The 25,216-nt window shown below is 48.3% G+C and overlaps 1 protein-coding gene across 3 annotated transcripts in view; it reads right to left on the reverse strand.

Annotated features, from left to right (window-relative positions):
- Window positions 1-25,216, reverse strand: part of LARS2 (leucyl-tRNA synthetase 2, mitochondrial) — a 146,335-nt gene that overhangs the window by 20,435 nt on the left and 100,684 nt on the right. For all 3 annotated transcript variants that reach the window (XR_003606684.2, XR_003606682.2, XM_028087167.2), the window contains exons 12-16: window positions 21,917-22,200; window positions 18,270-18,368; window positions 15,163-15,300; window positions 2,866-2,966; window positions 330-512 (exon numbers count right to left, since the gene is read on the reverse strand). Coding sequence is in view for 1 of the 3 variants with exons in the window: in XM_028087167.2 (XP_027942968.1) it covers window positions 330-512; window positions 2,866-2,966; window positions 15,163-15,300; window positions 18,270-18,368; window positions 21,917-22,200 (805 nt within the window). In the remaining 2 variants the exon portion in view is untranslated. The remainder of the gene's footprint in view (window positions 1-329; window positions 513-2,865; window positions 2,967-15,162; window positions 15,301-18,269; window positions 18,369-21,916; window positions 22,201-25,216) is intronic.

Consider the following 25,216-nt stretch of genomic DNA (forward strand, 5'->3'; position numbering starts at 1 on the left):
GGTGTAGAACCTGCATTAGCAACACCACAGACGTGCCAAAGGCAGGTTCCTGGGGCCCCCCGGATGCTGTTTCAGGAGGTCTGGGGTGAGGACTGGGAATCCACAAGGGCCACCAGCCCCGCCCCCCCCACCGATTCTGAGGTTCATTCCATCTGGGAACCCCAGGCTAAGAATGGCACAGGGTGCTGGACAAACCACGCTACTCCACTTCATGGAACTGATTCCTAGAACCCTTACTACTGTCTTCAGCCCAGACATTTCCTTTCCCCGAACTCCTCCGGTGTCCGGGGCAGATCACAAAGGAGGCCGGGGAGAGGAAGGGGCCTTACTCTTCACATCCCACAAGATGTCCTTCTCAGGAGGGGCAGCGAAAAGGATGTAGAGCCGGACGGTGTCGATGCCGTACTGCTCGACGACCTCCTCGGGGTCCACCCCATTGTGTTTGGACTTGCTCATCTTCTCCCACGTCACCTCCAACCTCTCCTTCGTTTCTGCATGAACAGGAACAGCACCTGTGCACCAGAAAAACACACGGCGACGGAAGGTGTGGCTCTAGGCGGTTCTATAAAAGCACATTCAATAAAGAGCAATTTGAAGTGTCCATGTGAAGGATCCCATGAATTCGCTCAACATGCCCCTTTCTCTCTCTCTACTGTGTATCACAGGAAATGTTTTCATTTTGAAATGGGTGAGGCCCACCTCCCACCCCAAACCTTCCCTTTGGGAACATAGAGCACAGTTGTGATGGCCCGTACCAGCTTCTTCTCCACCACAAAACGAGACGAAGCAACTTCCTGCTCTATAAAAGCAAACAACGTTTATACAAAAGAGAAAGTAAAAAACAGGGTAGCAAAGCTTTGCACGTTTCGCCGTTTTCTTTACGGATGCACAGTCTCCTCGGGGAGCGGGCAGCTGACCAGTCAGGGTCTTGCGCGAGCAGGCTCCGTGGAGCTAGCTCACTGGGCTCACGTGGAATGCCGTGTGCCCTGTTCTTTGGAAGTGGCTCCTCCCCACGCCCACACCACCGGTCCCGAGGGTGGTGACAGAGAAGGCCTTCTATGGCTAGGGTGGGATGAGGTGACCTTGTGGCCGAGCTCCAGTGGCTGGGACAAGGAAGGACATCTGGCAAGGCCAAGGTCTTTCTCAGGACGCGGAACAGAGAGACAGAAACTCTTGTTTCAATGTTGCCGGGCACTGGAACCATAAAGTCCTAAGGAGATGGGGCCAGACATGGCATCGTGGCTCCCAAGGTCACCTTGTGCCCTAAAGTTGGGGCAGGGCAGAAGCCAAGCCTGGCAGAGGAAGGAGAACAGGGCAGAAAAGCAGAGGAAAGGAGGAAGAGGAACCAGAGGCCATTGAAAGAGAGAGGAGAAAGTCCTAGGACTGGCATCTGTGTGGCACCCGGTGGTTGTGGGCGTGCTGGGAGGCCCGGCTGGAGCGCCGGCAGCTGGCTTGGGGTGACATCTCTATATCCTGTGCTCAACCTGCCTTTGGGTGCATTTCTGTTCCTTCCAGCCAGATAGTCCCGGACTCCAACGGCAACCAAACTCCCAAGGGACTGATTGTATATACCTAAGAACTAATTCCGTACTTTAGCAGAAGCGCACCCATTAAGGAGATGGAAGCTTGCCCTTGTTTCTCTCCCAGCGGCCAAGTCTGCGTGGGAAGGGAAAAGATGTTCACAACACTGTCTGGCCCCATGACATCGGAGCCAAGGGAGACTGAAGTTGCTTGATCTGGGCTGTCCGTTTACCCTGCACACCTCCTCCGGGCTGTAGCTACTCTTCCCAGCACTGTTGTGCAAATTAGGAAAAAGCCAACTATCAGGGCAGAGCAGTTGAGAAGTAGGAAAAAGGTGCCCTCGCTTGGCAAATGTGGCCCGGAGGTGTATGGTTTGGCAAATGGCTGGATTTCAGGCCCTGCTCACCCCCTTGGCTGGGTGCCTTTGTGCAGTGCACACGCTGCACAGCTGCACATGGCAGCCCTGCCCTTAACACAGACAGCACTTCACTAACAACTGAAATGTACGTGCCCTTTGGATTTGGCTCCTTTCCCCTCTGGCCCATGTTGGCGAAACACTGCCCTTTTCTGCTTTTCCAGCTTCTTTTTCTCCCTCGGACCATTCCAAACCCTGATATATTACTGCATTAATTAGGTAATTCCACTGATGGCTTCCACCTAAATCTTTTCTGTAGTGTTTGGCTTGGGTAGGCTGCCTACCATTAGGAGGTTGTTGGGTTTACGTGACCTCCTCTGTTGTGCCCTGGGTTTTCTAAGCTGAATGGCCAGAGTTCTGGGGGTTTCTCACTGGTGCCCGTATGTGCCCCCCACTCCCATTTTCTACTGATTTCATCGGTAGGCTGAGTGCACACGACATCGTCACGGTGCCACCTCAAGATCTGCTGGGAGGAACTACCCCTGAGGAAAAGTGCAAGGGAGGTCAGGGGATTGCCAGATAGGGCTGCTCCGGGGAGCTGAAGGGGGTCAGTGTCGGGGCGGCTCCGAGGGGCCAACATGCGCCTAGAGACCACCTAGGGAGTGCCTCTTGGGTCTGGGGGCTCTGTTCCTGAGACACGCTGTCAAACCTGAGCAAGGACATGAGGTGATGCCCCAACTGACTTTGGGTTACATATAAGCAAAAACCCTGCCAGAAGCAAATGGACGCTGGATGGGGCTGGGGCCGACGGGCGGGCAGCCATCCTGGCCCCAGCCTTCAGAGGACACCGGCCCACAGTAGGCAGAGGCCCGGAGACCCTGGATTTTCCACCCAGCCCAGGCCCCGGGCAAACACTTGCTTTGTCAATGGCTCTCAGGCCTGGCCTCGGCCTGATGTACCCAGATGGTCCAGATGGGCCTTTTTCTTACCTGTGAGATCTACTTCCTCTCTCTGGAGATACTGTCCTGATGGTAGGCGGAATGTCTGCCCCTTGATAAGGCCTTGGGCCAGCAGCTTATGGAAAGGTTCTCTGAGGAAAGATAATGGGAAAAGAAATCAATGGGTGGGGATTGGAAGCATCCAGAAGACAGCGACACAAGCCTTCTCAGCTGATGGACAGAGACGGCTGCCCTTCACGAAAGCAGGTGGGCTGGCGAATGCCACTTGGAAACCCAACTGGAACAAAGGGCTCCTTATAAAGCAGCGATAAGAACGTTAATTCATACCAGCAGGTATTAACTGCTTTCCACTTGGCGAAGTGGCAAGAGCACTAGGCTTCAGATTTGGAAGGCCTGGATTTGAATCTATCTCCTACTCAGTGAATTCTAGGAGCCAAGGCAAGTCCCTTACCTGTTCTTAGCAGCTGTTGGCTTATCTGTCAAGTAGAGGCAATAAAAATCTGTCCAAGGGCTGTCGGGAAGATTCGAGTAAATGAATGCCTGAAAATACTCATAAATTCTAAAGAACCATAAATATGTCAGCTACGTGCTGAGTCCAGCATCAGGATGGGCTCAAGAGGATGCGGAGAGGTTGAATTTGGGGCTCCGTTTAAGCAGGCTGCTTTTCCCTCAAGTTGCAGACAGTGCCTACTCACATTCTTTAAAAAAATGTGTAAGTCATACAAATAATAATTAAGATAAAAATTAATCAATTAATTCATTAAACCGTTCTCTAGTTGGCCTACAGTACGGATGGATGACAATTTGGTTATAGTGCCTGGTTTTAGTCACTTTGACTGGATGAATAGTGAAATATAAATGTTTTCTCTGAAGAGGACAGGGAGAGGTTGACCCCTATGCTGAAAGGACTTTATTTCTGATGTGAAATGGTATATCCCGAAGAATCCACCTGACTCAGTTGTGAAGCACGTGAGCAAGCGCTATTCCAAACTCCAGGAACGATTCGTGGAGGCACGTGCTCATCACGTGTGTGTGCGTGTTTCGTGTTCGTAAGGACAGCTGCAGGGACGTGCGGTGGGAGCCACGCCCACGAGCGACGCCGGCAGCACGAGGCAAACCCCCTGGTGCTTCAAGTTCACTCACGCAACGTGGCTCTTCTGTAGAGGCTCAAAGGGCCAAGGACCTCAGAGGCCCAGTGGGCCACCAGTGTTGCCGTCCTCATGGAAGGAGGCGCTGGCTTTGTTAATTTGATAGGGCCCCCGTTTCTCGCGCGAGGCCATCTGATGTAGATGAACCGTGATGCCGAGTCTGGCCCCCGCTTTGTACCTGTGTGGCCCTCCTCAAACGGCCGTGTGGACAGATGCAGTTTGGGGAAACTTTCTAGTGGATTCAGGGGGTGGCGTGGAGCAAAGAGAGTGACTGGGAAAGAGATGAGGGTCAGCTACAAAGAAGGGATTCCTAGCCTTCGTATTTTAAAATCTCACGAGCACGTGTGGGTATACGTGCGTGCATATATGAGTTTGGTGGTGGTGGTGAGGTATTTTCCAAGGTGGAAAAGACCCAATATATTTAACATTCAAGGAGAAATGTAACACGCATTTTTGAGACCTTGTCCACATTATTCAATGTTATTCTTCAACGTCATAGGGGCCATCTGCCAGGGTATCATGTTAATTTGGAAGAAATTCCACACGTGCGTGTGCACAGAAGTCACCAACGCCCTGTTCAAGGCTCTAAAATCCATCCTAATAATAAACTCTTTTGAGTCATAAAGCTGCCTTCCTCCCACCTCCCCCATGACATTCCACTGCCAAAGCCACGTTTGGCAGACTGACATCCTTTGGTGCCACAGTTCGCGTGCCTGCAAGATTCCTAGAAAATTTGAGTCTTTACACCGAAAATCATGAAAGGTTATTTGACAGTCAAATGCGCTTGGATCTTATGAGGCATTTGAATATGGTAGCACCTTGAAGGGGAGCCATGGTGTCTGTGGTCCCCCCTCTTTAGGAACACCCACACCCACACCACGAGGAATGTGTGTCCTCAGGCCACACAGGCTTTATCCACAGCAGGTTGGGGTTTCAATGCCCACGGACACACGTCTGCATCTTCCTCAAGAAGCTCAGAGAACTGTACCCGCACAGGCTGAGCGTGTGACTTTCTCCACCATCAGCCCCTGTTGACCTGCCTGGGGTCTCTGACACTTAAAACACTTGCTCCTCACGGAGGTCACACGCGCACGTGGTTGTTGCCAGCACGGACCATGTTCCCCAGGAAACCTGGACTCCCCCTTCACCACTGAATCAGGCATTCCCTTTTCTGGGTGGCCACCTCTGTCCCCGGCTCACACCTCCATGCCCTCCCTTGGGTCCTGCAATGTCCGGCACACACCGCCGCCGTGACAAGTGTGACCAGGCTGTGTTGTGATTACAACATAAAGACCAGTCCGCACCCTGCCCTGCACCCATCACCTCAAGGACCCAGCACTTAGCGCTGTGCGCGACAGATGGAGGACAGGCTCAAGCACATGTCCAAACCACAGAGGGATGAATGAATGCATAAATATGCATAAACGCATGGACAGCAGGACAGACAGAGGACGCTAGGTGGTTGCTGTTGCTGCCTCCTGAAGCCATCTTCCCCTCCCAACCAATGGCAGGCGGCACTTGGATTTCAACCCCAATCCATATACTAGAGTACGTATATGGCAACAGTTTTAAAATAAAACAAGAAAATCGTATGGCTACATTTTATTGGGCAGGTAAAGGAAGAGACTGGACATGAACGCATTCAAAAGCACCAAGCAAATTTGAGCCGGTATTCTACAAGGAAGGGCTGCCTCCCAAACCCAGTTAAGCATCAGTGGGCTCGTCGGGGTGATCTGTGTGTGCACAAGTTCATCTTTTAGATCGGAATCTTCCTCAGAGAGTTTTATGCGCCGCAGCCTGACAGGGGGAAAAAAAAAAAAAAAGACAAAAAACCAGACTACCACCTTCTCCCTGCTGTGCTCGATGCCAGTGGGATGAACTTTATAGTTGACGAGATTTTTCCTTTCCTTTCCTCTCTAAGTCCATGTCTAGTCTAGTACTTAGACTAGTCTAAGAGACTAGTCCTTACTACTTAGACTAGTCTAAGAGACTAGTCCTTGAGGTGATGGGTGCAGGGCAGGGTGCGGATCCTTATGTTGTAATCACAACACAGCCTGGTCACACTTGTCACGGTGGCGGTGTGTGCCAGAGAACTAAAAAACCGGGATGGAAGGAAGGAGGGAATAATCTGAATCCCAAAGATAAAGAGTCGTCTGATGAAAATTCGTAGCTTTCAACCCCCAGACAGGACAGGGCAGGGGTGGGTGGGTTGGGGGGATCGGTTAGAAACCAGGATCCTGTTGGGGTCCTGCAGTTCCTCAAGTGGCTCGATGCTGCCACCTTCTGGGAATGGGCGGTACTGCACCTAACCGCGTCTGCCACTAACCTCAGGTCTGATCGCCTACAATTCTTCTCCCTCTTTTTTTTTTTTTTTTTTTAAGATTTATTTATTTGACAGAGAGAGACACAGCGAGAGAGGGAACACAAGCAGGGGGAGTGGGAGAGGGAGAAGCAGGCTTCCCGCCGAGCAGGGAGCCCCGATGCGGGGCCCGATCCCGGGATCCTGGGATCATGAGCTGAGCCGAAGGCAGACGTTTAACAACTGAGCCACCCAGGAGCCCCCCCTCTTCTTTTTTTTTTTTAAGTAAACTGTGAAATGAAGTGCATCACAGATATTGAAAAGCCTACAAATCCTAGGGGTAACACTTGATGAATTTTCTTTTTTTTTTTAAATAAAGATTTTTATTTATTTATTTGCCAGAGAGAGAGCACAAGCAGGGGGAGCGGCAGAGGGAGAAGCAGGCTTTCTGCGGAGCAGGGAGCCCGATGCGGGGCTCGATCCCAGGACCCTGGGACCATGACCTGAGCCGAAGGCTGACGCTTAACAACTGAGCCACCCGGGGGCCCCTTGAATTTTCACAACATAAGCAGCCCCACTGATGACCCGAGTGTGACCAGCCTCCCAAAGGCCCCACCTCCCCACCATGGGCACCGCTAGCCTGGCTGCTGAGGCCATCGATTAGTTCTGCCTGGTTCAAAACCACTTCTAACCCTTTCCCAGCGAGGGATCCCAGGGGCCTGTGCACATTGGAGGCTGCCCCCAGAACTGTTCCTTGTTGGTGTGTCCAGTGTAGTATCAGTACCTGCGCTTGACAGATACTAGATTGTAAAATCGTGTTGTGTGTTCAGGTGAGTCGCCTCCCTGTCTTCCTCTTGTGAGCCTCTTCTCAGTGCGTAGCTCACAGCAGATGCTCATATTCGTCCACTGGTTTGACCTAAATCAACTCTGTGTCCACGAGGGAAGAAATAAACCTGCAGCAGCAGCAGAGGTGAGGACAATGTGCAGGGGGACGAGTGATGAAGGAAGAAAGACGGATGAAAGGCAGGCCCGGATGTCATGGCTTCTGGTTGGGGCCATGACCTTTTTGCACGGAGAGGTGCACTGTGATTTCAGACTCCGTCCACTCAAGCTCGCAGGAAGCTTGTAGGAAGGAGCAAGGGCACGAGCGTGGGAGAAGGCCCCAAGGGGGTTCACACTGGATTTCACGGTGGGAGGGGCGCGTCCCAGGCCCTGAGTCCCGCTTACTCCCCAGTGCCCCCCCCATCCCCTACTCTCGCAGTGCTCCAGGGAATGATCCATAGGACTCTGGGAATCCGGTTTTCATTCTCAGGGCTGAAGCGGGTCACATGCACCCACAAGTAGTTTAGCTTGGCACGAGGAATCACACTTGTAAATCCATTCCACACCCATGTGAGCAGCACTGGGTGCTGAGCCCTCTGCCGTTAGAAGACTTACGGTAGAATGGGCAGCCCGAGACAGGCTCAGAAATAACCATCCACACCCCAGGGAGGAGGCACTTGTGTGGTATGGAGGTGCAAGGTGCAGGGGAATGAGGGCCAAGGGGACATGGAACCCAGTCCTGCTGGAGCAGAGATCACACCACTGCCAAGCTCATTACTAAGATTCACAACCAATGTAACATATGCCCTATTTAACCATTCATCCATTCGACAAATGGCACCGGGAACCAACTTATAAAAGCAACTGAGTGATGCATTCATCATAGGGACCATGTTAGCAGAGGGTTCTAGAAGGAAGTGAAACAATCTGAAACCACCACCAAACCCCTCCTGCCTGGAAGCATCACAGATGGCGGGCATTATGCCGGGCCTCCCCCTGGCGGGGCCTAGCTGGTTTCCCGGTGCTCTTGGCTCTGGCTCAGTTCTCCTGCTAATACCACCCCAAGTGGCAGGTGTGTCTGCTTTCACCTGCGGCAGAAGGATGGGAAGCGATGCCCTCTTCAGTACTTCCTTGACAGTTTGCACTGCGCTGAGTCAGAAATTACAACCATCCACATCCGCCAGTCACTGAAAGCCACCTCTGGCCCACCAAGGACAGAAGAAAAGAAGAGAGGGCAGGAGGAAGGCCAGGGCGAGCAGGGTCAGTAACTATTAGGATAAAGAAGGAATTTCAGAACATAGGATGAAAGGCTCTTTTAAGCGCCCTGGTGAAACATCACTGCATACAAGTAATGTGGCTAAAAGCAGCTCAGACTCATCAGAGCGCTAACTGGTCACTGCAGATGGCTTTTTATCTACTCCCGAGCTCCGAGATAGCCTACTGCCCATGGTCCTGACCTGGTCAGGAGGCTCCCATGTAGGTCTGGAAAGAAGAGAACAGAAAGCCCTGGATTTCTGAAAATAGTCTCTAATGTGGACTTTCCAAGACTAAGTTTGCAAACTTCCTCTTCTTCCTCGCCCTGTGCCTGGGGCAGCGGGCTCACATCATCAGCCAGTTTCTAAGTATTAAGCCATGGCTCGTTCGCAAAATACCACCGTTTCTATTTCTTAGCAGCTGGCCAGCAGCATGGGAGGAGCCCCGATTAAGACGGTGAGAACCAAGCAAGGCGCCTCTTCTCTTCCTGCCCGTGCCCCCCTCCCCTTGAAGCTCTGATGTGATTAAAGAAAACAGGACAGGAGCCCGGGGAGCCCTCCACGGTCATCAGGGCGCCGCTGCCCTTGTCGATGGTGAACCGCAGGGGGAAGGTCAGCTCAGGGAACGCAGGGTCTCCCCAGAGCTGTATGAGGAGCAACAACAAAAGCTGACAAGATGCTCTTGTTCACCGCTGTCTCTTGCAAAGGGAGAGAGAAGGCTTCCTGATCGCAGTTCAGTGGAGATGAATCCATCCCTCCCTGCAGAGCGTCCCCTGCAGCTACCAGCCTGGGGCTGGCGACCTGGGGCTGACGTCCAGCCATACGCCGCTGCCTTCCCCTTGCCCAGAAGCAAACTGGGAGGCTCCGCGTATTTCCCTGCTTCCGAACACGCACTGTAGAGGACTGGGTTTTTTCTCTTGTGAAGTTACAAAATCATTGTAAAAAAATCTGGGAATATCAGGAGTGCGTGAGAAGAAAAATAAAATCGCTCATAAGTTTATCATCCAGAGCAAACTAGTGTGAACACGCTGGCGTAATTTTTTCTAGCCTTTTCTCTTGCTTTGTGTTATGCATATATATATATGTACAAGTACATTTAAAGGCAGAGGTATAACCCAATTGCATCTATGATTTTGTATCTTGCTTTTTTTTTTTCAATTCCAAGCACTTCAGATGCATTTCCTCATGTCATTAAATAGTCCATATAATATAATTTTATTTTATTTTTTTTTTTTTTAATTTTTATTTATTTGAGAGAGAGAGTGAGAGAGAAAGTACAAGAGCGAGTAGGGTCAGAGGGAGAAGCAGACTCCTTGCTGAGCAAGGAGCCCGATGCGGGACTCGATCCCGGGACTCCGGGATCATGACCTGAGCCGAAGGCAGTCGCTCAACCAACTGAGCCACCCAGGCACCCCATATAATATAATTTTAAAGAGTCGTGTAAGAGTCCTTCATAAAAATGGGCTAGATTTTATTTGCTCTTTCTCAGACTTTCGGGGCATTTAGGTTGTATCCAAACTTTTAGCTACTTGAACAGTTTGGCGCATAAGTTTGATTCTGATGATTTCCCTTACGCTTGGATTTCTAGAAGCGCAATTAGCGTGTCCAAAAGTGTGAATATTTTTAAGGCTCTCACTCTATATTGTCAAACTGCTCTTCCTAATGGTTGTTCCAAACTGTCTTCCTGCAAAATATATGAGATGCTGTTCACCCTCGCCTCTCTGCTATATGGAAAATGGCCCCTCACTGCTGTTTAGTTTGTATTTCTTTGACTACCAGTGAGGGCAACATTGTGGAGCGTGCTTCTTGGTCATTTGTATTATCCTCTTTTGCAAATTTACTGCTGACATTAATTCTGGCTTGATCATTAACCTGGTATTTCTGACACACAACAGCACCACACTGTCCCGTGTGGGGGCACAGGTGCCCCCAAGACCAGCTTCTTGTAGCCGGTCAAGAGACCTACGAAAACCTCAAAGTTCAGACCCAAGTGTACAAGTGTGAAAGAGGGCCAGGACTCATTTAGAAAACCGGGAAGAGTATAAGATCCGCATAAACCTCTGCGGTTTATACTTGATGAAATTTACCAGAATTAGAGGGAATCCAGTGCTCGGAGGCGACTGAATTGCTGACCCATGAGGCCCCTGAAAGCCAAAAGGGTTATATGAGCATGGGACAGAGGCCTCGGGCTCCCCGGCCAGAGCTACTACTTTTATTTATTTTTTTAAAGGTTTTATTTATTTATTTGAGAGAGAGTGAGTGCACATGCGCGCATGAGCAGGGGGAGCAGGAGAGGGAGAATCAGACTCCCCACTGAGCAGGGAGCCCGATGCGGGACTCGATCCCAGGGTCCTGGGATCATGACCTGAGCTGAAGGCAGACGCTTAACCAACTGAGCCACCCAGGCGCCCCTAGAGCTACTACTTAAGACAGTGGCCAAGAGGTTGAGAAATGGGAACTGAAGGGAGTGGCCATAGCCTCAGATCCCTCCCGGAAGCACGATGCTAACCAAGAGCAGTTGAGAAACAGACAAATTCTGAATTAGACACGTGCCAGCAAAAACAACGACTGAAGAGAAATAAATACACGTATGGTTGACAGGTCTCAATTTCTCCTCCTAGGGCAGCTTGAAAAAGTTGTTTGGAGGCCTTCAAAAATTCTGACTGGCGGATTCTGAGTTCTCACGCAAAGTGGGTGACTTCATTTCATTTGTGGGTGACTGCTTTCCCAAGACAGCTCTGCTAGGAGGGCATGCTCAGAGACTGTTTCCAGGGGCTGTCCTCGCCCTGATGGGATTCCACGGGCGTGACCCTGACAACTGTGCTAAGACACAGAGGCACATTCTTCAAGGGCAGATTTTGAGTACTTAAAATAAATCTCTTTTTTTACGAGGGAGGGGGGAAGGGCATGGGATAGAATCTTACTTTTTTTTTTTTAAGATTTTATTTATTTATCTGTCAGAGAGAGCACAGCAGGGGGAGCGACAGGCAGAGGGAGAGGGAGAAGTAGGCTTCCTGCTGAGCAGAGAGCCTGATGCAGGACTCAATCCCAGGACCCCAGGATCATGACCTGAGTCGAAGGCAGACGCTCAGCTGACTGAGCCACCCAGGTGTCCTGAATCTTACTGTCTTATAAATATTTTTTTTAAAAATTTTATTTATTTATTTGAGAGAGAGAGCACACAAGATGGGGGAGGGTCAGAGGGAGAAGCAGACTCCCTGCCGAGCAGGGAGCCCGATGTGGGACTCGATCCAGGGACTCCGGGATCATGACCTGAGCCGAAGGCAGTTGCCTAAACAACTGAGCCACTCAGGCGCCCCTGTCTTATAAAGAATTTTTTAAAAAATGCACACAAAATACTGCATAGATATATTTCAATTCACACCATATAGTCGTCCCTTAAAGTTGATGGTAAAGTAAGTTCTGCATGTACCTGGAAGCTCTGCAAATTAGAGATGCATCTGAACGGATACAAAGTCATACCCAAAACTGTACTCCACAATTACATCAGAATGCTGCAAACTTTTTTTCTTCTCAAATATAGTTTTAAAACCACTGTACAGGAATCCTAAAAGTAGCCAGGGCTTATCTTCTATTTTAAAATAGCTAGCCAATGAATCATTTATTGTTTTGTTCATTGCTCCTACAAATAACTGTGTAGAAGCTGGAGAAAGGTGCCCCGGAGTCAGAAATCATTTACAGTCTTTGCTCCTAGACCTAGAAGGAAACATTTCTCATGTTGTCTTTTCTCTCTACCCCACGGAAAACACTTCCTTTGAAAAACATACACTTTTTTTTTTTTTAAAGTAGGCTCCATGCCCAATGTGGGGCTTGAACTCATGACTCTGAGATCAAGAGTCACACGCTCCACCGACTGAGCCAGCCAGGCGCCCTGGAAGCCATAAACTTTTATATGTTTATATCAAGGAGTTAAACTCAATTTATTTAAACAAATATTCACTGAGAATGTTTGTCCACGATACTGTCACAGTAATAGGACACAATTCCCATCCTCAGGGGTAATTTTTATCTGGTGAGGTAAAGAAGTTTCCACAGAGAAGACATGAAAGGCAGAATGGTAAATTCTTTAACCAAGGCACTAACATTTCGACTGAAGATTAATGCTGTTAATGTGTTAATTGTTCTTCTGATGCAGATCAGTTTATTTTTACATACGAAGGGCTCTGGGACTAATGAGAAGAAAATTATTTTAAGCATTTAATTTGTAAACTAAATGCATTCTCTGTACAGACCTTTAATGCATGCGTGCATGCACAAAGAGAGGGAGCAGGTCTGAGCGTGGGATGAAGGGAAGGGGCACCTGGGTGGCTCAGTTGGTTAAGCATCTGCCTTCGGCTCAGGTCATGATCTCAGAGTCCTGGGATCGATCCCCGTATGGGGCTCCCTGCTCAGCGGGGAGCCTGCTTCTCCCTCTGCCTGCTGGCCCCCCTGCTCGTGCTCTCTGTCAGATTAATAAATAAAATCTTAAAAAAAAAAAAAGACAGTAAGAGTCTATTCCATGCCCTCCCCCCAAAAAAAGAGATTTATTTTAAGTACTCAAAATCTTTTGCTCTCTTTCTCAAATAAATAAAATCTTTATTTCATTTAAAGTTCAAAAGTTCAAAAACAAGAAAATCTTTTAAAAAAAGATATTATTTATTTATTGATTTGAGAGAGAGAGCAAGATAGAAAGCATGAGAGAGAGGAGGGTCAGAGGGAGAAGCAGACACCCCAAGGAGCTGACGCAGAACTTGGTCCAGGGACCCTGGGATCATGACCTGAGCCGAAGGCAGATGCCTGACCGACTGAGCCACCCAGGTGCCCCTAAATAAATAAAATCTTAAAAAAAAAAAAAATTTGTGGAATGTGATAGGGTGAATCTGAAATTCATATTGAAGGATAAAGGTCCAATCATAGCCAAGATACTCCTAAAGAAAAAGAACGAAGAAGAAGGACTACCCTTACCAGACAGTAAAACTAAAAATAAAGCCAGTAAATAATTATCATAGCAAAAAGCAAACAGACCGATGGACTGAATAAAGATCCTATAAACAGGCCCTGCATATATACAAAAACCTGACTGTGATGGAGAGAGCACTAAAGATCAATGAGGAAACGCATGGACTGGCCCATTAATGGCACTGAGACACTAAAAGCAATAGCCCTAAAGGAAAAGATTGTTAAAATTTACTGTGGTAAGAGTTTCTGTTCATCAAAAGACACCATAAAAATAAGAGAAACTAAGAACTGGGGAAAATATTTGCAATACATATAGCTGGAAAAGGATTAGCATCCAGAATATTTTAAAAATTCCGACAATCAAGGGGGCGCCCGGGTGGCTCAGTTGGTGAAGCATCCGACCCTCGATCTTAGCTCAGGTCTTGATCTTAGGGTTGTGAGTTCAAGCCCCACGTTGGGCTCCATGTTGAGTGTGGAGCCTACTTAAAAAATTCATACAATCAATACAAGGCAACCCAGAAAAGAAGGGTGAAGGACACAAATAGGGATTTAATGGAAGAGAAAACACAGCCTTTTAAGCAGGCTCCATGCCCAAAGTGAAGCCCAACACGGGGCTTGAACTCACGAACCTGAGATCAAGACCTGAGCTGAGATCGAGAGTCGGACACTTCATTGACTGAGCCAGCCAGCCACCCTGACAAGTGCAGGTTTATAGAGGTGATCTGAAAACAAGCTGGGTGTTCCTTAGCAAAGCTGAACATGCGCACACCTTACAATTCAGAAGTCCCGCTCTTAGGTACATGCCCTAGACATGGGCAGACACGTTTCGGAAACACGAACAAAAACACTCATACAGCTTGGTTCGTCACTGCACAAAACACTCCAACAACCGTTAATGGTGCTGTGGACACAGAAACCGAGTTCCGCACTAGACCTTCCACTCTACACGATGGAATGCCCTACAGCAGTGAAACAGGAACAGAACATAACTCTATGCACCAATATGGATGAATCCCCAAAAATGCTGAGCGAGGAAAGCAAGAGAGAGTATGTGAAATATGATTCCACTTATGTAAAGTTCAAACACAAGAAAACCAAACAAGACATACTGTTGAAAAATACGGAGAGTTGATAAATTTATACAGAAAATTAATAGTTCAGGATTTCAGGATAGGGGTTGGCCAGGGGAGGGGTGGCAGGTAGGGAGATGGTGTGACTGGATGGGGACCCTGGGTATTCTAAGGGGGTACAGGGATGTTCACTTTATTCTTTAAATTCTGTAAGACATGAAACATTCCATATATATATATGTATGTATAAAGCACGCATGGACACCTTTCTGACCATAATAGGGAATAGGTTACAGGCCAACAGGAAGAACCTTTATCAATGGATTTACAATGTGATTCCCCAGCTTTCATTCATTACCTACTTTTATCAGAGTGATCTATCAAGGCAGGATTCAGTCAAGCTTAGCAAAAGAGCTTGCATAGCCCGGCCAGATGATAAACACGACCTCAAACGAGAAGCTGTAAAAAGCCCTACAAGGTCACGAACGGCTTCTCTCTGCCTCAGATGTCAAAATCTCAATTAATTAACTCAGCTAAACAGACAAGAGCTGAAGGCAAGATTCTAGGCGAGCCTGCGATTATCACATGCTGGAACTATGATTAAGTAACAGAAAGGCACTTCAAATGGCTAAGGTTGACAGTGACTACTAAAGGATACTTGAAAAACAGATGTCTTCCACTACACGTGTATACCTTGCTCTGGGAAGAATGGGCACCTGCTTGAAGTTGTCATTCACAGAACTGAATTCTTTTGCCGAGTAGTATTAAGTGCTCACCTGTGTTTGACCATGTTTTGATCATGGCAGAAATGACTAAAGAATCTCGCATAGAACAAATGCATGACGGCGTGTTCCTTCCCTCCGATGTACAAATCCACAGGCATCCAGTAATCTGCCAACGCTGCATTAAAAGGGCTGCAAGAGAGAGAAATGGTCATTTTTTACAAACCCGCTTTGCTGCAAGAACACAAATTAGATAGACCTATTATAATTCGCATATACCCCGAGATAAGGTCAGAGAAAAACAGTGATTTTTCTTTTTAAAATATAGTAAGAGAAAAGCTGATATAATAAAGCAGAAAAAAGTCAGGTCAGTATGAAATTATGAAATTTATTAAAACTGTTTCAGAAGCCATTTTAAAGAATGCGATTTTCATTAAAATAAGGACAGAAGGAAAACACAGCAGCATAAAAAAGGTATTTCTGTGAAAAAAGTTATTTCTGTAAGATGTGTATTTGAATATCTGGATTTCTATTTTAATTTTTATTGCGATTAGGCAAATTGGGATTTGTGAGTTCTTACCAATAAGGGGCAATATGGCATTTACAAAGAAGATTAACACGCAGCCACTAAATGTTCATTTTAAAACAGAAATTCCATCTTATTTTTAAAAGCAGCCTTAAAATACAGATAGTCAGCAAGGGCCTGTATATGGTCTCCTGCATGCAAGGAGCATATTTAGGGTAACGAACACAAAATCACCCAACATCTCCCTCTCACCTAACAGATACTGTCAGTGACAGAAATCCTACAAGAAAGGCTTCCTCGGACTCCCTGGTCCTAATGGGTGCTGGGGAGTAAAGCAAACACCACTTCCCTCTATTCTCTGGCTGGGACTCTTGAGAGGAGAGTTTGTGAGTGTGCAGACATGTGTGTGTGTGTGTGTGTGTGTGTGTGTGTGTGTGTGTGTGTGTGTGTGTGTGTGTGTGTGTGTGTGTGTGTGTGTGTGTGTGTGTATACATGCTTTGTGGGGAGGGGAGCAGAGTGGGCTGAGCCCTGGTCCTAATGGGTGCTGGGGAGTAAAGCAAACACCACTTCCCTCTATTCTCTGGCTGGGACTCTTGAGAGGAGAGTTTGTGAGTGTGCAGACATGTGTGTGTGTGTGTGTGTGTGTGTGTGTGTGTGTGTGTGTGTGTGTGTGTGTGTGTGTGTGTGTGTGTGTGTGTGTGTGTGTGTGTGTGTGTATACATGCTTTGTGGGGAGGGGAGCAGAGTGGGCTGAGCACCTTCAATCTCAGGAGACTATGCTTCCTAGAGATCTTCCAATGAAGCAAATCTCTGCCTTTGGAGGATTTATACTCCGTGGTCGCAAATATTTGTAAATTCTCTTCCCTACACCGCAAGACACTTTTTTTTTCCAGCATGGACTTGGCTCAGGCTGCCAGCAAAAGCCTGTGGCTCAGCAGGTAGGCCTGGCCAACCGCCCGGCATTTGCATCTTAATGCAGTTTGCTTTTCTCCAGTCACTAGGCCAGAATTCTGGTAAAATTAAAACAAATTTTTTCCCCTTTGTGAATAATGGTTCCTCAGAAAAATCCAACTACTCGTCCAAGGGACAGAAAAGAAAGGGAGGTCAAGGAGGGTGGTGCTCATCCTGAAAACAAGTGGGTGCATTTCGATGTTGAAAGTAGCTATTGCTCAGATCCATGATTTACCCGGGAACCCATCTAGGGAGGACTTGAGCTGGTGCTGAAACTCACAGCTGCATTTTATGAGGCAAAAGATGTGTGCTCAATGATATTCCCAGATCAGAGGCTGGGAAGGCCTCAGATATAACTCTCCAGGTCCAGGGTCCGTCACTGATGTAGAGCCTCCATCATCGGTAAGAAGATTTTCTTCTGAAGCATTCTGACAGGTAGGGCCTGATTGCCTTGGCATTCTAAGCAGCTGCTAAAGAACAGAAGGCACCAGGAGCCCCTTCTAGAAGGAAGAGTGGGAGGAGGGGCCCTACTTCCCTGCCACAGTAGTCCCCATGCATCCTGCCTTTCTGGCCACCGTTTACTCAGGGTCCCCTCACTCCTCGATGGCCTGGACTCGAACGACAGAAATCACAGTACTGCAGGGTGGGACTCTGGTGGAGATGGGGGGAGGGCAGGAGCGCCAAATCCCACTGGAAATGTATTAGTTTACAACCACCGAAGAAAAAAGCAGGGGCATTTTTATATGTGGACTTCGGGGTTTGAGGGCAATGGTTCTCCTGTGGACAAGAGCAACCTGGCAAGGTCTTAGAAGGACGTGGTTGTGGTTTTCCTGAGCTCTGTGAGTGCTTTCTTTTGCTCATTCTCTTTACCCACCCTCTCCCTACGGCCCTCTTTCCCTTATTCATGTATTTACCTTTGTCTAAGAAACCTGCCCATGGCTGAAAACTCAGATTGTACTGAGGGCTTTGTCGTTTCAATACTGGTCCCCAACCCCTGCCTTCATGAGCACCACGCCCCCCCCACCCCCCTTAGCCACTTGGAATTCTGTAGCTGTTTCTTCTGGCAATTATACTCTTTATTGATTTATCAATTTTAGAAATTACTGTGTGTATGTGACAAGAGACGATGCTTCCTAGCTCCCTCATGCTCCCTACCTCCCTCCTTCCCTCCCATCATTTTTATCTGTTAAGTAAACAGCATTACATCTTTATAACCCCATAAATGCAGTTCACCACAGGGCCATGAAGGGTATTACGACAACAGCATTTTCTTCCTTCTTCAGCTTTTTATTTTTCTTGTACTTGGGATTCACTTGGCTGTGAAACATCTAATTTAATAATCTGACACACTCCCTTAGGAGGGCCTGTTTCAGGGGGCATGGCTGACCAGCAGCTTCCAGCCCCTGTTCTCCCAGAGGGAGGGGACCAGCGCCGAGGCACCTCTGCCAGACTTGGGACTCTCTGCTGGACAAGCTTTGCTCGGGGCTTCCACTGGCCCGGCTGAGACTTTCTCAGAGCTGCACTGTGGTCTGAGGGATCTCCCCACCAACTCCTGCTCCCTCCGCACCCCCCATCCTTTCGGGCGCTGCCCCCAGTAAATCTCTCCCATATAGAATTCTGTCTTGGTGTCTGCTCCTTGGAGGACCCAAACCGACACACGCTCAAAGGATGCAGCAGGGCCTTACCTCTGAGTATTCTGTGGGTCGGTATATCTGAAGTAGTACCAAGCAGAATCGACAAAGGTATCCATCGTGTCAGTCTCTCTCTTGGCAGCTTCCTTGCACCTAAAAAATAACGGAAGTTCATTAACTGGTTTCTTTTTTTTAATGCAGTGTTCCACTGGCTTTTGACAAAGCGCTGACAATTTAGCATCCATTTAGAATGTCACAAGAACAATGCCTCATCATGGATCAGCAATTCAGAGAAAGCTCTCCTTTTGTATTGTTTAGTACAGGACGTTTTAAGGAAATTTACAGAGAAAAATTTAAATCTTCAACAATTAAAAGCCTTATTCTCCACTTGTCTAAATTCTACCTGGTAGAAAATCTAACAACCTATGTGGAAAAGCCAGGAGTGTGTCTTTTGCATGTTAACTTCTATTTTAGGCATGTCAAGATTGCCTTCAGCCAATGCCTACTGTGTGACACCTATGAAGCAAATCAATTTACGAAGAGAAGCTGAAAACCAAATGGAGACGCTGTACTAAAGAAAGAACTTGGGGGGCGCCTGGGTGGCTCAGTTGTTGGGCGTCGCTTGGGTCATGATCCCAGGGTCCTGGGATCGAGCCCCGCATCGGGCTCCCTGCTCGGCAGGGAGTCTGCTTCTCCCTCTCCCACTCCCCCTGCTTGTGTTCCCTCTTCTGCTGTGTCTCTGTCAAATAAATAAATAAAATCTTTAAAGAAAAAAAAAAAAAAGAACGAACTTGGGTTTTCTCTATCTCTGCAAGGGCTGGGGGGTGCAGAAATCGAAACCCACTAGGGTGACCTTGGGAAGAGAGGTCACCTTGGGGGCCCAACGGCAGTGGTGTGCTAGAGCCAACTCATACCGGCTTGTGAGAATCAACAGTTCGCACCTCTTCCCAACTCAGTGACAAGTGATGTCAAGTTCATAGCCTGAAACTAGCTTTTGGTGGAAGTATGTATACTACAGAGATTGGCAAACACCACAAATCAGGAGCTCCCTTCCAATGCGCCCACCGCCGAAGGATAGGATACAGACGGGTGAGGATATCCCTACTGTTCCAGAAAGCAAATGAAGCGAGATCCCTGGTGTGTGAAGGGCTGAAAAGAACAAACGATCCTCACCCTCGGGATGGGGATGCCTGGGGAGGATGAAGGTTCCATAAGGGCCCAACTGATGAACCGATTCTGAAGCAGAACCAGTTCGTGATGGGCCCATGGGATGGGACAAACCGGGTACAAAAAAACCCACAACTTCTAGGAACCCAAGAGAGGGTGGCCTTAGTCAAGCCTAGGGCCCAGCCCCCCTGAAGACTCCTCAAGGCCTGGATCAGCAGTGGATGCATCGAGCCAGCTACTATGAGCTACTAATAGGTGACAGGGGCCCTTTGTGGCAGTGAGAACAAGCTGAAGAACACATTTCTGACTCCAGGTTTTCCCTCTTGAGGCTTAGAAGAGGGACCAACTGCCCTTCTAAATGCTGCCCTTCAGGCAGTCTCAGTCCTTGGGGGATTCTTGGAGATTTTGAGGAGGGACATAAGGAGCCCCAAGAGGAACTGATGAACCTTCTGCTAATTTTGCATGCAAGGGCAAGGGTCTGCTTTTAATTTAAAAATAAAAGAAGGCCTGCATTTATATCTTGCATCTGTGAAGCAGTTCATACTGGCTTTACAAATCGTACCAGATTGTAAGGAAACAGCTAGCCCCCCATCTCCCACTTATTAAATAGAAATGGCTTGGGAAATAGATCCTTGGAGCCTTGGGACTCACAGGAGCCTCCCTTTAGGAACAGTGGTGGTCCCCGGGGGGCAGGTGTTGATGCAAGAGAGCACGAGGGAATCCTGTTTCCTACCACCCAGGGCTGCTATAAAACACTGATCTCCACAGTGCATCTCTAAATTAAAGCCACATCTTTTTACATGGAGAGCAATCAACCAGAACACAGACACTATTTGGGCAAATAATTACAAGATAAAGATTACTTCTTCTCCTCACCACTGGGACAGATGTACAAGTCGGGAAGAAAATGCAGGACCCAGTTAATCAAAAGGGGTAACGTCTGCCTACAACGTGCCATGCTCATTTTCTTTGTAATGGTCACGTGGGACTTGAGGACAACCAACACATCTTATTCCTGCCACTAAAAGCTGGTTACATGGCTTAGCTACTCGGTAAGTGGGGGGGGGAGTAGATGATGATGGCAGTGACGACAGCATGATCATCATCAGCTTCAATGGTACTAACAGTAACAGTGGATGCAGGCACTGAGCCAAAGGCTTCCCTGGCATTCTCTCCTTTAATCCCCACTCGAACCCTGGGGATTACGAGGTAGAGACTATTCATGTCCCCATTTTGCAGATAAGTAACTAAAATTCAGAGAGGTTAAGAAATCCACCCAAGGTCTTGGAGCTCGAGAGTAAGGAATCCACATCTGTTGGGCTCTGCAGCCCTGCTTGGCCATGCTGGTTCCATGACTGTCGGTCCTGGATTGCTCATTAGAGTCATCCAGGGAGCCTTGACCAATACCATGGCCTGGGCTCTGCCCTCCAGGAATCCACAGCCAGGGTCGGAAGCCTTATCCCCACCAGACGGGCCCTGGGCTGCTGTAGCTGGTGTGCTGAAGGCCACCAGAGCCTTTGGCAGGGAAATCCTTTTGTCGCATCTCATTAATAAAGAGGGTGTGCTATTTTCTCCTGGCGCCCATGATTCTACCCTGAAAAGGCCCAGAGCTCCCTCTGTTCCTGCCCACAAGCCCCATCTCAAATCTTAAAACCACCCGGGTGAGGACCTGGGAGGATGGTGGGAACACTTCCATTTACTGGATGTTTGTCTGTTAGGCATCACTGTGCAGGATTGTGGGTGTTAATTCTAGTCTTCTGAGCAGCCCTTCGAGGGGGTTATTTTAGTTTCTGATAAAAAAATCGAAGCTCAGAGAAGTCACATGACTTTCCCAAGGTCACATGGCTAGTTAAAGGGGAGGGCCATGACTTGAGTCCATTATTGTCTGGCTCCCCAGCCTGGACCTTTCAACTGCACTAGGGTTACCTGATTACCAACCTCGTAACTCAGCTCTGGACCAAATTATTTTAACATCCTCATCCTGATGTATAAGGCAGAGAAAAAATGGCTTCTCCATAGAAGGAAGTAGGAAGATGCTGGAGCTGGGCTTGGTTATTTGTTTAATCAGCTGGTATGGTATCCCAAAAATCATTCGAGATACGCCAGTGAGCTAACAGTAAAACACAACCCTACCTCCAAAACGAGAAGATGTTCTGTGTCTTAAAGAATGAAACCCCTGCGCACAGCCCCCCTCGGAGCTACCACTCTACTGAGTGTAAGAAAATCTCCGCTGTTACCAGCGACAAGGTGGGAAAACAAAGGCACAGAGGAGAAAACATTTTTCTCCCATCTCCAAGAAGTGCTCTGGAATATGAAATGGAAGAAAGTGGTCTTTTACAAAGCCATGATGAAAACGTGCAGCTTTCCATCGATTGGCAGGTGTTTCTGGTAAAGATGTGAGTGGACAGAAAGACCCAGAGTATTCTTTCCAGGCTGGTGGGAGTGCCAGAAAAAGGGAGCAGAGAGCCTGAAACTGCAGCCGGGGTGCTGGGGCCACAGACCGCGCCACAGCCGGGGGGCAGGTAGTTCCTTACCTAGGGCAGGCGCAGTTCACCCACTCTGAAGCCGTGGCCAGTGGGGAGCCTCCTTTGCCGGTGAAAGATGGGACGTGGGGCAAGGTCACGGGCAAATCCTGCAGAGGCACGGGTACCGGGCCGCAGGCCGGGCAGTGGACCATGGGGATGGGCGTGCCCCAGTACCGCTGTCGCGAGATCAGCCAGTCCTTCAGTTTGTGGCTTGTCACGTCTCCACCTACCCTCTTCCTCCGGGCTTGCTGAGTCAAGGCTAGAAATGCATCCTGCCGGCTCATGCCTGTGAACTGCGAGGGGAAGGAGAGAGATCCTATGCTTCCTTCCACAAGGACAAGCTGTCACCTGCCACGCCCCCTCCCCCCCCAAATTGCTGTTTTGTGTGTTGTCTGTGCAGGGCCTTGTTGTGACTTTATGAGCCCCAGGTGCCTTCACCTCTGTGGCCCCTTCCTCCCTAGGACAGTTCTGTTTTTTTTTAAATAAAGATTTTTATTTATATATTTGAGACAGAGAGAGCGAGCATAAGCAGGGGGAGCGGCAGGCAGAGGGAGAAGCAGGCTCCCCAAGGAGCAGGGAGCTTGATGCAGGATTGATCCCAGGACCCAGAGATCATGACCTGAGCCGAAGACAGATGCTTAACGACTGAGTCACAAGGTGCCCCTTCCTTAGGAAGTATTAAAATTATGTTTTGTGACTGTATTGAAAGAAGATGAACATTATTTTGACCCGAAAAATTCCCTTTTTCCCTCTGATTATAAAAGAAATAAACATCTTTTGGGGGACCCCTGAAAGTACCATGACCTCAAAGCACTGTGTCTACCGTGTCTCATGGGCAAACCGGTGCTGGTTCTGTGGCTCTCCTTATCACCTGAGCCCTGAGATAATACAGGGATCATCAACTGTCAGCACTGAGCTGCCAGCAAAGAACTGCATGATATGTATTTCTAATGACGAGTTCCGTGTTGGGGGAAAAAATAATCCAGGAGGGAAAATTCAATATCCTACAGTGGAAGTAATTTGGCAAGCAGGGGAATGAATTGGGGCCATAGTTGGAAGGACCTGAACCACTCCTTTTATATTTATTTTTTTATTTTTAAAGATTTATTTATTTATTTATTTGAGAGAGAGAATGAGAGAGAGAGAGCATGAGAGGGGGTAGGGTCAGAGGGAGAAGCAGACTCCCCGCCGAGCAGGGAGCCCGATGCGGAACTCGATCCCGGGACTCCGGGATCATGACCTGAGCCGAAGGCAGTCGCTTCACCAACTGAGCCACCCAGGCGCCCTCCTTTTATATTTAAATGCTCCCATTTTATAGAGAGCAGAGCAAGACACTGAAAGTAGAAAAGAGAAATTTCTCTCTTCACCTGATGCTTTCCAGAGAACCAAGCTAATGATGAGAATTGAGCCAGCACGGAATGCCAACGGGGGATTGTGGGTACCCTGGGATTGGTTCACTGTCGATGGACGTCATCCCTACTAAGTGCCAGGCGTCGGGCAGACGCTGGGGACACAAGGATAAAGATGCTCCGCCCCCGGGCTGCAAGGAGCTTACCATCCGAGGCATAAAGATCTAAGTACAGCAATGTTTACCAAAAGCAGCCCCCTCCTTGGGGTCTGCAGTGTCTTCTGAGGCACACACACAGCTTGCTACCAAGGACACATGCACCCTCTGGGAGGCATCTTGGATGCTCCACACTCCCACCTTCATGTAATTACGGGACACAATGATCGCAAGCTCTCTTGAAAGGCTACCTTCTCCACGTATCACTGTCTCTACCTTCCAGAAGCTCACAGACGACGGGAGCCTTTTACCACCTGTTCTCCTTCCATCCACTGAAAGAATTCATCATCCTAGACATTCAGTAGAGAGCCAGGGGAGGATTCAACAGACCGCCTGAAGCGATCTGAGGAAACCCGGGAGGATAAACAATGTCAGTCCTATAGTAAGGAGTGGGCAGCTCTCTGGGCACATCAGAAGCCGAATTTTGGGGCGCCTGGGTGGCTCAGTTGGTTAAGCGACTGCCTTCGGCTCAGGTCATGATCCTGGAGTCCCAGGATCGAGTCCCGCGTCGGCCTCCCTGCTCGGCGGGGAGTCTGCTTCTCCCTCTGACCCTCCCCCCCTCATGTGCTCTCTCTCTCTCTCATTCTCTTAAATAAATAAATAAATAAATCTTAAAAAAACAAAAAAAGAAGCCGAATTTTGGCCATGAATGTCCCCTTTCTTGCTCTGCAGAGAGATATTGAGGGCTCCTGTACGAGCACCTTGGTGTGGCTCTGTTCCACCTCCAGGGAGTCTGCTCCAATGTAGTCTAAAAGGTTTAAGGTTCAACAACTTAGAGCATCTTACTACCATTTAGGTTGTGAAGGCACAAATGTGAGGTCAGAAAACATTGTCACTCAGGTAAGGAAGAAACCTGGCCATACTCTCATTCTCTTTATATATCTATATACATATCTACAAAATATCCTCTAGCCACATAATCCCAAACCTGAAAATCCTGGATCTTCAGGTCTAATTGACTCAGGATCACCCAGGCTGGGGCCAGTGACGCCAGTGTTCCTGGTCCAGGGACTGGACTTTGAGTAGCAAGGCTCTGGGCCGGTGATTCTCAAAATGTGCATCCTGGATCAGTAGCAGCACCTGAAAACTTGTTAGAAATATATGTTCTTGGGTTCTACCTAGGGCTGCTGAATCAGAATCTCCAGGTCGAGGGCGAGGCACTCTGTGTGTGTGTATGAACAAGGCACCAGCCGATTCTGGGGTGTGCTTAGGTTTGAGAAGCACCGTCTCTGCTGTTTCCCACTCGCCCCTCACCCTACCCCTCCCATCACACTTCCTGGCCTGGATTCAAGAGCAAGGCTGAGGTCAAGTCCTGCCAGATCTACCACCTGGCAAGAGAGAACCTGGCCCAAATAAACAAACGTGATTCAACTTTGGTGTTCATTTCTTTATACATGAGTTCAAATTTGGGCGGAAACAAGTCAGTCATCTGGGGAGAATAGAAATCTCTGGGAAGAACAGCCAATTTCAGTCACCCTCCCAAGGAATCCGTTTTCCTGGAAGAGGGAATTTTTTTTTTCTCCAAGCAGAAGATTCCCAAAATACAGTGACTATGATAACCATACTATTCTAGGACTGGGCTTGACTTAGAGTTGATAAATTTCTAGATCTTGAAAAAGAATGTTTTGTTTTCACAGATTATAAAACGAGGCTACAAGACCTTGAGGTGTGGGGATGAGTGAAATGGCAGGTTGGAATTTGCACCTGAAGGAAAAGGTCTCATCAAACCCAGGTCAAGGTCATGA

The sequence above is a fragment of the Eumetopias jubatus genome, unplaced genomic scaffold (genome assembly GCF_037043125.1).
Source record: "Eumetopias jubatus isolate StellerSeaLion01/CBP00866 unplaced genomic scaffold, mEumJub1_p1.0 scaffold_1, whole genome shotgun sequence".
Classification (NCBI taxonomy): Eukaryota; Metazoa; Chordata; class Mammalia; order Carnivora; family Otariidae; genus Eumetopias; species Eumetopias jubatus.